This window comes from Trichomonas vaginalis, chromosome III, assembly GCF_026262505.1.
Source record: "Trichomonas vaginalis G3 chromosome III, whole genome shotgun sequence".
Classification (NCBI taxonomy): domain Eukaryota; phylum Parabasalia; order Trichomonadida; family Trichomonadidae; genus Trichomonas; species Trichomonas vaginalis.
The window spans coordinates 8960036-8972971 of NC_067205.1; the positions used below are offsets into that span (position 1 = coordinate 8960036).

The window sequence follows — 12936 nt, forward strand, 5'->3', positions numbered from 1 at the left end:
TCAATGAATTTTCACAACAATCTCAATATATTACCAGAAGACAGATAGCAATTTTGTCTTATCCAAAATTATAATGATTTTTGTACCTGATCATATAGGAAAAGAGAAGTTCGGATAATAATACTGACTTATTCTAGCATCAATATTCGAGAAAATGCATTAAAAAAAAGCAAAAACATCAAAATCGAATATAATCCCTAGTTTTCGAAAGAGTTAAAGTATTTTCCAATTAGGAAACAATAATTGTGCCCATAACAGATTAATGTTGATAGATATTTAAAGCATCGATAATGTTCAGTGATAGATATGAAGTGATCCTATCGATCTCCATCTATCGATAGATAAATTTGAGATAAAATCTATCGTCAATTTTATACATCGCTGTGAAATAATGATTAATTATGTGTATAGATGATATTATTTCTTGGTTAGTAAACATGACGGCGGTTTTAATAAAATGGTGTCAATAAAAAGTATTGTTGTAAATGTTCGTATTTTAACACGATAGACATGTTTTGGCAAATTTTTTGAAAATTGAGCCGATGTTCAAAACAATCAGTTTGACACTCTCGATAAATGTCACAGCCTATCTTTGTCAACGAGGTTTTCTCGTTTGCTTCTCAGAACATGGACCCGAGATTTGCAGTCCCATCCAATTCTGCAGTCTCTAAGGACAAATATCTCTGCGTCCGCGAAGAAAACGGACCAGAATCTTCTGTCGCCATCATTGACCTTCAGCAGGGCAACCAGATCACAAGACATAAAATGTGCGCCGATGCTGCAGTCATGCATCCATCTCGCAACGTTATTGCTCTTCGTGGTAACAATGCTCTCCAAGTTTTCGATCTCAACACACGCCAACGCCTTAAATCATTCACCGTTCCAGAAAACATGCAAGTTACATACTGGAAATTCGTCGACGATGATACTCTCATGTTTGTTGTTGGTAATGCTGTTTTCCACTGGACAATGAGCCAGAACAACAACCCAGTTCAGGTATTCCAGCTTCTCCCACAACTCGCCAACACACAGATCATTGGCTACGCTGTTTCCCAGGACAAGCAGTGGTATTTACTTTCTGGCCTCACACAGGAGAACAACCAGATTGTCGGCAAGCTCCAGATTTACTCCAACGAGCACAAGGTCTCCCAAGTTATCGATGCCTTCAATGGTGTTTTCGCTAACATCGGCAATCTTCAGCTTCTTGCCTTCGCTTCAAAGGCTGGCAACATGAAGCTCAACATCTTCCCACTTGGCAGCTCCCCAGAAGCCCAATCCTTCGGCAGAAAGTTCCAGGATCTCCAAGCTCCACCGGATGCTCAGGACGACTTACCACTCTACGTTCTCTTCTCACAGAAGTACAACTCCATCTACATGGTTACACGTGGCGGTCTCCTCTACATGATGGAACTCCAATCCGCAACAGTTTATCTCTCCGTCAGAATCGCCAACACACCACAGATCCTCGCCAACTCCACAACAAACGGTGGAATCCTCGCTCTCGGCAAGGACGGCCGTCTCGTTTCAATCGCCATCAACAATGATACAATTGTCGACTACATTACACAGCGCGCTGGTGCCCAAGTTGCTGCCAAGGTCGCTGCCAACGCCGGCATCCACATGTCGAACGATTTCATCACACAGTAGTTCGATCAGCTCCTTCTCCAGGGCAACTTCCAGGAAGCCGCTCGTGTTGCCGCTACAACACCTGGCGATGCTCTCCGTGGTGCTGCTACAATCTCCAAGTTACAGAGATTGCCAACACAGCCAGGAGGCCATCCACCGCTTCTCCAGTACTTGTCCGCTCTTATTACACAGACAAAGCTCACAGAAGTCGAATCTGTTGAGTTCTGCCGCATTGTCATCAACATGGGCAAGGCCAACCTCATCCAGAACTGGATCAAGAACGACAGCCTCACACCATCAGAGAACTTAGGTGATGTTTGCAAGCAAGCTGATCCAATCACAGCCGCCGCCATCTACATCCGCGCTGGTGCACACGCAAAGGTCTGCGCCACATTCGCTGAGATGGGCTCATTCGACAAGATCGCACAGTACTGCCAGCAGTACAACTACACATGCGACTGGCTCCAGATCATCACACTCATCGCCCGCTCCAACCCAGAAGGACTTGCCCAGCTCCTCAATTTCGTTGCTAACAACGGCCAACCACTTGTCAACGCCATGCAAGTTGTCACAATCCTTCAGCAGTTCTCCCTCTTCACACAGGCTGCTTCATTTTTGGTATCTGTTCTTGTCCAGAACCGTGAGGAAGATTCCGATCTCCAGACACTTCTCTTCGAGATCACATTGACCAACATCCCACGTGTTGCTGAAGAACTCTTCGCCAAGGAATGCTACACATTCTACGACCGCCAGAAGGTTGCCAACCTCTGCGAACGTGCAGGCAACTTCCAGCGCGCTCTCGAGCACTACACAGACCTTCCATCCATCAAGCGCTGCATCGTCAACACACAGTCAATCAACCCAGACTTCTTAGTCCAGTACTTCGCAACAATGGATCCAAAGTGGGTCATGGAGTGCCTCCAGGAACTTCTCACAAACAACCAGCAACAGAACGTCCAACTCGTCGTCAAGGTCGCTGGCACATACTACGACAAGCTCGGCATCGACACACTCCTTGCATTGTTCAACAAGACAAAGGCTACACAGGCTATCTACTACTTCTTAGCTCTTGTCGTTACAACATGCACAGATCCAGATATCCACTTCCGCTACATCGAAGCTGCAACAAAGCTTCAGGACTACGGCGAAGTTGAGAGAATGTGCCGTGAGTCAGAATACCTCCAGCCAGAGCGTGTTCGTGACTTCCTCATGCAGGCTGATCTCCCAGACCGCGTCCCACTCATCGTTCTCTGCAACAGATTCGGATTCGCAGAAGACCTTACAAAGTACCTCTACAAGAAGAATGCTTCCCGCGAACTCGAAATCTACATCCAGAAGTTCAACCCAGCCATGGCCGGCCGTGTCATCGGTGCCCTCATCGATATCGAAGCTCCACAGGAGTACATCGTCAAGTTGATCAACTCCGTCCAGCACACAGCACCAATGGAGGAGCTCATCAAGGAGACAATGAAGCGCGAGAGACTGCGCCTTCTCCAACAGATCCTCGAACAGCGCCAGGCTTCTGGTTCTGTCGATCCAGCCACAAACAACGGTATCGTTCTCCTCGCCTACAACATGGGCCGCAACCCAGAACGCGCCCTCCGCGAGAACCAGTACTACGATCCAAAGTTTGTCGGTGAGATCCTTGCCAAGCGCGATGCCCACCTCGCATGCATTGCCTACGCCAAGGGCCAGTGCGATGACGAACTCATCGAGCTCACAAACACACACCAGCTCTACAAGGAACAGGCCAGATACCTCGTCAACAGACAGGATGAGAACCTCTGGGCACGTGTTCTCAACCCAGAGAACCCACACATGAAGTTGGTTGTCGATGCTGTCATTTCCACAGCTCTTCCAGAGTGCGAAGACCCAGACAAGGTCTCAATGACAGTCAAGGCATTCATCGCCGCCGACATCCCAGCACAGCTCCTCGGCCTTCTCGAGAAAGTCGTCATGGAGTCTCCACAGTTCAAGGAGAACGTTTCCCTCCAGAACTTGCTCATCCTCACAGCTGCTCAGTCAGACACAACACGCGTCATGAACTACGTCCAGCGCCTCAACCACTACACATGGGAAAAGATTGCTGAGAAGCTCATCGACTTCCAGCTCTACGATGAAACAATCGCTGTCTACAAGAAGTACGAACAGCCAGTCCTCGCCGTCAAGGTCATGCTCGACAACAAGGGCGATCTCCAAGGCGCTGCTGACTGGGCCGCCCACTGCGACGATCCAAACGTTTGGGGCGAAGTCGCTCGTGCTCAGCTCGCTGCCGGCGAAGTTGTCAACTCCATCGAGTCCTTCATCAAGTCAAAGGACACAAAGGAGTACTACGCCGTCATCGAGGCCGCTGAGAAGGCTGAAGAGTACAAGGCTCTTGTTCCATACCTTCAGCTCGCTCGCTCCAACCAGATCGGTGATCCAATCATCGAGACAGAGCTTCTCTTCGCTTACGCCAAGGTTGACATGCTCGGCGAGTTAGAGGAACTCGTTTCTTCTCCAAACTCCCCCGCACAAAGGAAATCGCCGACCGCTGCTTCGATCAACAGCTCTTCAAGGCCGCAAAGATCTTGTACACAGCAGTCAAGGACTACGCCCGCCTCGCAGAGACACTCATCGAACTCAAGGAACTCCAGGCCGCCATCGACGCTGCACGCAAGGCATCATCCACAAAGTCATGGATGGCTGTACTCCGCGCTTGCATCGAAATCGGAGACTTCAAGCTCGCCCAGGTCGCTGGCTTACAGATCGTCATCGAAGCCGATCACCTTCTTGAGGTCATCAAGTTGTACGAAGACGGTGGCTACTTCACACAGGTCATTGGCTTACTTGAAGCAGCTCTCGGCTTAGAGCGCGCACACGGCGGCATCTTCACAGAGCTTGCCGTTCTCTACGCCAAGCACCAGCCAGAGAAGTGCATGGACCACCTCAAGCAGTTCAACCAGCGCATCGCCCTTTTCAAGGTCATCAAGATCCTCCAGGCCATGCACATGTGGAAGGAACTCACATACGCCTACGACAAGTATTCCGAGTTCGACAACGCCGTCACAACAATCATCGAGCACCCATCTGCTGCATGGACACACAACTACTTCAAGGAACTCGTCGCTCAGGTCTCCAACGCAGATATCCTCTACAGATCACTCAACTTCTACCTCACAATCTCTCCAATGGATATCCCAGACTTGTTGCAGACAATCGGTCCAAAGATTGACTCAACAAGACTTGTCGACATGTTCAAGCGCTCCAACAACCTCCAGCTCATCAAGTCATACCTCGCTTCCATCCAGTCCACAAACGTCCAGGCTGTCAACGAGGCCCTCAACAGAATGTACATCGAGGACGGCGACTACGACTCACTCAGACGCTCAATCGATGCATTCACACTCTTCGAACAGATCACATTGGCACGCGAGTTAGAGCACCACGAATGCTTGGAATTCCGCAGAATCTCATCCTACATCTTCAGAAAGAACCAGAGATGGAACGAGTCTATCTCCATCTCCAAGAAGGACGAGTTCTACAGAGATGCAATCGAGACAGCTGCTCAGTCCAAGGACACAAAGATCGCCGAAGATCTCATCAAGTTCTTCCTCGAGAAGAAGCTCCTCGAGTGCTTCGCCGCTGCCACATACGTCTGCTACGACCTCCTCTCATCCGATGTCATCCTTGAACTCGCATGGAGACACAACTGCACAGACTTCGCAATGCCATTCCTCATCCAGTCAATGAGAGACCAGAACGCTGCCATCGCCAAGCTCCAGGCTGATGTCCAGGCTCTCTCTGGCACAGTCGAGGAGACAAAGACAGTCGCTGCTGCAGCTGCTTCTGCATCTGTCGCTCCACCAGCATTCGACGGCGGATTCCCAGACCAGGGCGCTTCATTCGCTCAGTCAACTGATCCATTCGCTGCTTCCGGTGCTCCAGCTTCATTCGCCCCACCACAACAGTTCGGAAACGCTTCATTCGGTGGCCAGCCAGGATTCGCTTCACAGGGTGGATTCCAACCACAGTTCCAGGGTGGATTCTAAATCAATTAATTTCCTAACTAGGATTAAAACAAAAATTATTCAAAAATTTGTTTATGTTTTTTTAATCTGGAAAATAATATTCTAAATGTTTTACAAATCATAACTTTGTAGCAAGAAACTTTGTGTAGGATCCTCAGCGTAAATTCCTCTCTATTGTTGTTTAATTCGAAATTCAGCTCGAAATTTGATGTCAGTATCCAACATTTTACCAATCTTGAGGTAAAAAACAACAATATAAATCACAATAATAGAGCAAAGAATCTCATAATCAAATGTTTTTCTTTGATTATCTTACGATAAATTATATTCCTGTTTGATATCCGATGCAGCCTTAAAAATATAAGCTATAAAGGGTTCTCTTCTGTAAAGAACCATGATAAGATATCAAAATACCTAATTCATCACTTATGTAAAAATAATATTATGAAAGTCATCAAACTTACAAGAAAAACTGGCTCAAAAACTATCGGAACGCCACACTATTGAAGTTCTAGCTGAATCCTATGTCATTTTTGTTGATTACCCTTAAATTTGAAAAGTCGATCTTTTGCAACGCAGTTTGATTTTATCAACTTTTCATAAAATTAAAACAAGTTTAATCATTATGAGATTTTAATGATTGATAGTTGTTATGGGAAGTGAATTTTCGTTTGATCGAGGCGGGAACCTTTTTTATGTAATTGCATATTCTCTCCCAAAAACGCGAAAAGTGTGATTATATCTGGTGTTTCTTGACCACGGCAATCTTGTACAAATATTTGAATTGTTTCGGATTTGTCTGTATTCTTAGATAACAACGATATTAGATCAAAATATCCTATTCTAAGATGTACATTTTTGAAAGAATAAAACAATTTATCACCAGGACGAATTTGATCAACTTCTCTGAAATATTGATAAACATATTTAACTGGCATTAAGAGATATTCGTTGAAAAAAAATCGTCTCTTTCACGAGCAAAATATTTAATAATTTGAATGTTTTGAGTACAATTTGTAAATTTGTTTGTTGAAAACATATCTAACAGCGTGCTAAAGTTTTCAACGTTTGAAACTTTGAGATAGAAGTTTACGATACCTAGGATTGCATGATTTGGAGCTCTTTGGTATGGAAATGTAACTACAACATTTATTGGACTAGTGAGTTTTTCTGAGATAAAGATGGGAATGTCTTTGCAAATGTTCGATGTTTCTGAAAGGTCAAAAAGTTTGAGGTATTCATTTAGCTCTGGTTTGATTGCCTCAACAAGGAAATCTTTGATTTCTGAATTACGTAAGAATCTACTATCTTGATAAACTACGTTATTGTAGATTGCATTGCAATCAGGCGAAATCGACTCACAAAACATTAAAATTTTTTGAGTTGAAGTCTCAATTTCAGGTAAAATTTACGATAAATTGAAAGCCATTTGATTAGGGGTGTGCAGATGTTCAAAAAAGAAAATGGTTGTTTGTATGTTGTATCATTTATTTGTTCATATTAGCAAAAAAATTTGAATGAAATATCATCGTAATTCTTATTGAAATTTGATTAAAGGAAATCTAAATCAAAATATTCAGGGTTGATAAGCTATTATTTCCAATAATATGCAAGAAGTTATCATGATTCAATACGATGAACTTCTTATTCAGCAAAATAAATCAAGCAGCAAAGAAATTTGCAACTTCAACGAAGTTTTTCAGAATATTACGGCTCGAATGATTATGATGATAGAAAAGAAAATGAATAAATATCAGGCGATGGCAATTATTATATTCATCATGCAATATTTTCTTACCATTATCAAAATCGAGCGATCTACCTTAAATCCAACAGCAAAGTATTACTTGAAACAAACTGTGTATAATGATCTTTTTTATTTTGAATCAGTTAAACCATTTGATTCAGCTATAATTCACTTTACACTACATATTATTGCCCGGGTACAAATTTTATGATAAAAATAATTCATACAATGATGATGAAGACGAGTTTGACCTCGAAGACATCAAAAATATTGCTATAAATGTTTATAAAATGTCATTTTGTGAAGTAATAAACGCATCTTCTTTATTATACCCTTTTCATCTGAATTTATGGCATGATGTGCATCGTGTGATTTAAGGTACAATTAATTTAGCGTCTTAATGACGGATTTTTAGTTAAATTTCAATAAAATTTTGAATAAAAAATTGATATATGCTAAAATTTGAACAATGTTTAAAATAATTCAAAAATGAAATACATTTGCCATTTTAGAATCTTTTAAAACCTCTGAATAATATTAAAAAAATTAAAATTGACTTCTTTTTAACCTTAAAATTCCAAAAATCTTCAAATTCAATAAAATGTCAAAAAAAATTAGACATTTTGTTTTCTAATATCTGCTTTCTTTGTTATCTGTCTTGGAACAAAAACAAACATTTTCTATTTTAACACATTTCAACAAGAAGATTCATGCTAAAGCATCTCAGTAAAGACAAAATTTGATTTAATTCTTCGACAATTTTTTAATAACTGTTAATTATCTTAAACAAATTTACTTATTTGCTAGTTTAATGCCATTTTACTGATCGTGGACATCAATTATCTTATCTAACACTTTAATTTTTTATTAAAAGTATGATAAATCATTAGTTAAATCATCGTTCCCCTTTACAATCCATTGGACAATTAAAATGTACTTATTATGTTATAATTTATCAGGCAATTGAATAAACCTTTATTAAAATCCTATTATTTCAATTGCATTAAACGAATTATGATGCGCATACAGAATTCTATATCATATCATCTATTTACATTAAGATATTTCTCCATCATTTCATACGAAAATCGAAAATATTTTTCTATTGTGTTCAATATTAGATTTTTACTTAGTAGAAAAACACTAGTATGGTCATTGAAAATCATATATCGAAAGAGTGAGTTCATATTTCCCAATAATATTGAATAAATTATTTTTAATCTCTAATCGAATAATGCATTGATATTCTGACATTAAAAAGCACAGTTTATGATTTGGATCATTGTGGCCTAATAGATTCAATGTTTGAAAATAGCAATTTCATATTTATGCCATTTGACAGATTTGTAACTTGTTTTTCTTCTTATTAACCTATTCTTAGTTTAAACACAAACAAAAAATTAAATATGAATCAATCAAGCCTTGATCATCGATCATTCGACATATTTATTTTGAACAAAAGGCATGCATCCAGAATGATGAAGCATAGGGAATTAAAATAACTTGTTTTTCAAAGTGGGCTGCTAAATTTTCTTCTTAGATTTGATTTTTACATATGAATCAGCCTCGTTCTAGCCTGCACATTGATAAAACATTACCTTTTTCATCAAATAAGGTTGAGGGTTTTCATGGGATTTTTGCAAAGAAATTACGATGATAATTGAATGGTAGACAAAGATGATAAAGATTTGTTTATTTTATTACGCTGAACATTATTCCAATAAAATCTTATAAGCTGAATAAATAACTTTTTTTATACATTGACATGATAAAAAAAATTTTTTTTTCGATAAGGAAAAAATAAATTATGCTTCGCTTTTGTCAGGGATCGACGCCTCTCTTCGATCTAATACTCGCAGTTGAGTCTGATCCAAATGGAATACTTCTAGCAAAGCAAGTTTATCCAGTTGAACCGCCTTTAATTGAATATGAAAAGACTGCTCTTAGGTTCTGTTTTCCGCTCGGTGATACAAAATTAGTGACAGACAAGTTTACTTTCGCAACAAAAAAAGGCGATTCGGATTATTCTTATGGTTATGTCATTCATTATCCAAACAATAATTCAGTTGTAGCATATTGCGTATTATCGCAGCATTTTGATCAGCTAAGGATTTTGCAAATGATGGAACTTATTGTTCCAAAGTTTGAACAAAATAATGCCAAATCAGCAATATCTATAGCAGCTTCATTTCAAAAACCAAACATTCACGGTGATACATTACTCTCAGAACAACTCGTTATTAATAGTATGGTACTTGACTTATTATTCATCTTCCCTGGCGAAGTCGTCGGTAATTTAATTGCATACATAGCTGCAGATTCCAAAATTATTATACAAGCAACGTCATTAACAAGACTTTCGAAAGTTTGTTTTTCGCTTATCTCTTTGATATATCCATTGAATTGGCCGGGCGTTTTCATTCCATTGCTCCCAGCTAAGCTTACTGACGCAATTCTAGCGCCATTTCCATTTATTATCGGCATACCTGCTGCTCTTGCATCAAATGTATCATGGGAAGACGTTGAATCTCATATTTTCTTAGATGTTGACACGGGAACATGCAAATTCCGAGGAGTTCCTGAGCTCCCTAAGCAAGTCAAGAGTAATGTAAAGTCATTCGCAAAGTCAATTAATTCAAATCCGAACGAATGCAGCAAAAAATGCAGAAAATTGTTCCTATCTACTGTTGCAACAGGCTTAGGGGCAAAATCAACCGAGTATCAGGAGATGCAGAAGGCATATAATTCGATTCAACAGAATGATCTTGAAGAAGAATTTAGCCAACTTATATCTTCATCGCAAACAGTTTTAAAGCTCATTCATTCGCCAGAAGATCAGAACGTCGAAATATTTAATACATTTTTCCCTGAATCAGATAAACCGTCGGAAATTTCTCTAAAATTATCGACAAAAAGAAACCCTACGCAAATTCTTTTACTTCCACCTGTTACTATTGAGAACAAGTCGGAAAAGAAGAAGCCTTCCTTGCCAAATATCGAAACTCCAGATTATCTAAAATCTTACAGGGGTCCAGTGATGTCAGCCGCACTCAATAGGGCAGGAGCTGTATCAGGACCACAGAAAGTACCATCTTCTAGGACTCCTATGCCACAAGGACCAAAATCTTCTAAAATACAAATTGAAGAAGAAGACAACAAAAAAGTAAGGAAGGACAAGGTCAAGAAGAACCTAGATGAAGTCCCTTACGCACCAAATTTCACAGATTTGAACAGCGTTCAGCTAAAGAAAGTCAAGAAAAAGAAAGATAACGTAGCCTTGACAAACTCGCCATCGCCATACGAATTCCAGTCCGTGCAGCTCAAAAAAATCAATAAACCAGCTCAATCCCAGAAAATTTATTATGATCAAAAAGAAATTTCACAGCCAATCACTCCTCCTATTGAATTTGAAGAAAATGATGATAAGCCATTTGTTATCAGGACTCCAGAGCGAAACAGATTCACAATTTCCAAATCAAATTCAAATCTCCTTGATACTCCAAGAAAATCGGACGAAGCAATTGTCGCATCATCATCATCGAATATTCCACATTCTACAAGCGTCAGCCAGTTCGGTCCTTCCACAGCAATTCCTCCAACTCCATTTTCAGGAAGTTCTCACGGTTCTGCATTCACTTCTGGCAAGAACAGCCCTCACAATAGTACATACGGTCCATCAAGTAACACAGGAGCCGGAATTAAGCCAAGTACGTTCAAACCTGCTCAATTTAATGCAACTCCGTTCACAAATGCGGCCATCCCTCAGTATTCGCCAACAAATTCAGCATTCTCATTCAATACTGGTAACCTTCCGAGCGCAAATCTCTTTCCAAACAATACATCATTTAATTTTGTCTCCCCGAACGGGCCATCAACATCATCTACAGTTCAGAGGCAATTAGCCGCTAATAACCCGTCATTTTATAATAAGAATATCCAACAAAATCCGGTAAATCAACCAACTACAGGCTACCACCCTTATTTCAATCAATTCCAGTATAGTCCTGCCGCTACAGGTTACCAACAGATGAGGTTTCTGCCGCCAATTGGCCAAATGCAGCAACAAAGTCTATTTCCATCGTATTTCGGAGGAACTCAGCCAGTTAACCAAGCTCCTGCACCTGCATTCCCAGCTGCTTATATTCCATCTCAATTCCAGCCAAGTTTTCCATCAGGCCAAATGCCATCGAAATTTAACCCTCCAGCATTTGTTCCAGCGACATCTACTACACAACAAACACAACAGAATCAAATGCAGTGGTCGAATTTCCCAACGCAATCCAGATTTGCTCCAACCCCTTCAACATTTAATCCAGGACCAGCACCGAACAACCAAGCAGGCCAACTAACTACGAAGCCTCCAATCCCTGGCTCTCAGCCATCGACATTCCATGCGCCAACTATGCCAAATTTGGTACCTTTTTCAACAAATTCAAATATCAAGTCACCGCCGCAAACTGGCGAAGTTTTCAGACAGCTTATGGGTACTTCCAATACAAATACACCAAGCCAGTTCAATTCTGGTAGCGCATCTAGATTCCCAAGTCCGAGTCGGAACCAAGGTACAATTCAGAACGGACCTGACTTCAGGCAGCTCATGAACGGAGGCCCTGTCTATCCACAAACTAATTCAGGACAACTCCCAGGAAATGGAAGATTCCCATCTCCAGTCCATACTCCAAGTTACATGCAACCAGACGCTCTTCCTCCTGCTTACAGTCACAATAACTCTAGCACTAACTCGTCAAACGGAGGACAGCACACATATGTCCAAAAAGTGAACTCAACCACCAACTTAAGGCTTCAACCGCAAGACACAAATGTTGGTGGTCAAGCCGCTAAACCAAGTTCTTCGATTTCAATGGATAATTCTCCTTCTGCATTTAACTCATCATCAGGTTTTTCAAGGAATGCAAGGAGAAAGACAGCAGATTGGTTACCTGCAGAGCTCGAAGAGCTAAGAAATATGGCTGCTACGACAAAAGCTGAACCACAAGAAATGTCATTCAAACAAAAACTTGCTAAGTTCCAGGCTTTGGTCGGTAACGACTAAGAGCTTTATTTCTTACTTTTATATTATTTCTATATTTTGATATTTTTTTCATTACCCTATATTTCCAACTCTTGGAAAATTTTCATGACCCCAGGGTCCTAAAATGGGTATTTTCCTCACACAGACACCGTGGTTTTTTGAGCCGGGAAATAAATAGCGCAGACAGTTTCTACATATAGAGACATGCTTATACCTAGAGTTTGACGGGAATCTAAAGTGATTTTTTTCTGCATCGCGAAATCTAATGCAATCTCAAAATCATGAAGAAACTGCGAATCGGAGCGCAATTTTTTAATATGTTAATATATAAAGGTACCCCTACTACTGCAAATGCTTCAAATGAAAATCTAAGAAATCAGATTAATTTGATCACATTAGTATAGTATTGGTCAAACCAAAAACTCATATGTTGATATATAGCCTATAGATATTCATATTATCTACTTTTCATTGAATTACATAAGATTTAATAATCTCATAAATATTCTTTTTAATTTTCC

At 40.6% G+C, this 12936-nt stretch overlaps 2 protein-coding genes and 1 pseudogene across 3 annotated transcripts; all 3 read left to right on the forward strand.

Moving 5' to 3' along the window:
• Window positions 1–576: 576 nt before the first annotated feature.
• On the forward strand, window positions 577–1647 carry TVAGG3_0668400 (clathrin light chain binding; the record flags this gene model as incomplete). Its single annotated transcript, XM_001294812.2, has 1 exon — window positions 577–1647. The coding sequence occupies one exon, from the start codon at window positions 577–579 to the stop codon at window positions 1645–1647; it is 1071 nt and encodes a 356-aa protein (XP_001294813.2).
• A 108-nt stretch (window positions 1648–1755) lies between these two features.
• On the forward strand, window positions 1756–5657 carry TVAGG3_0668410 (annotated as a pseudogene). Its single transcript has one exon. A coding segment is annotated over exon 1 (3902 nt).
• Window positions 5658–9177: 3520 nt separating this feature from the next.
• TVAGG3_0668420 (Rab guanyl-nucleotide exchange factor protein) lies at window positions 9178–12936 on the forward strand (the record flags this gene model as incomplete). Its single annotated transcript, XM_001302163.2, has 1 exon — window positions 9191–12436. One exon carries the CDS (start codon window positions 9191–9193, stop codon window positions 12434–12436), a length of 3246 nt encoding a protein of 1081 aa, XP_001302164.1.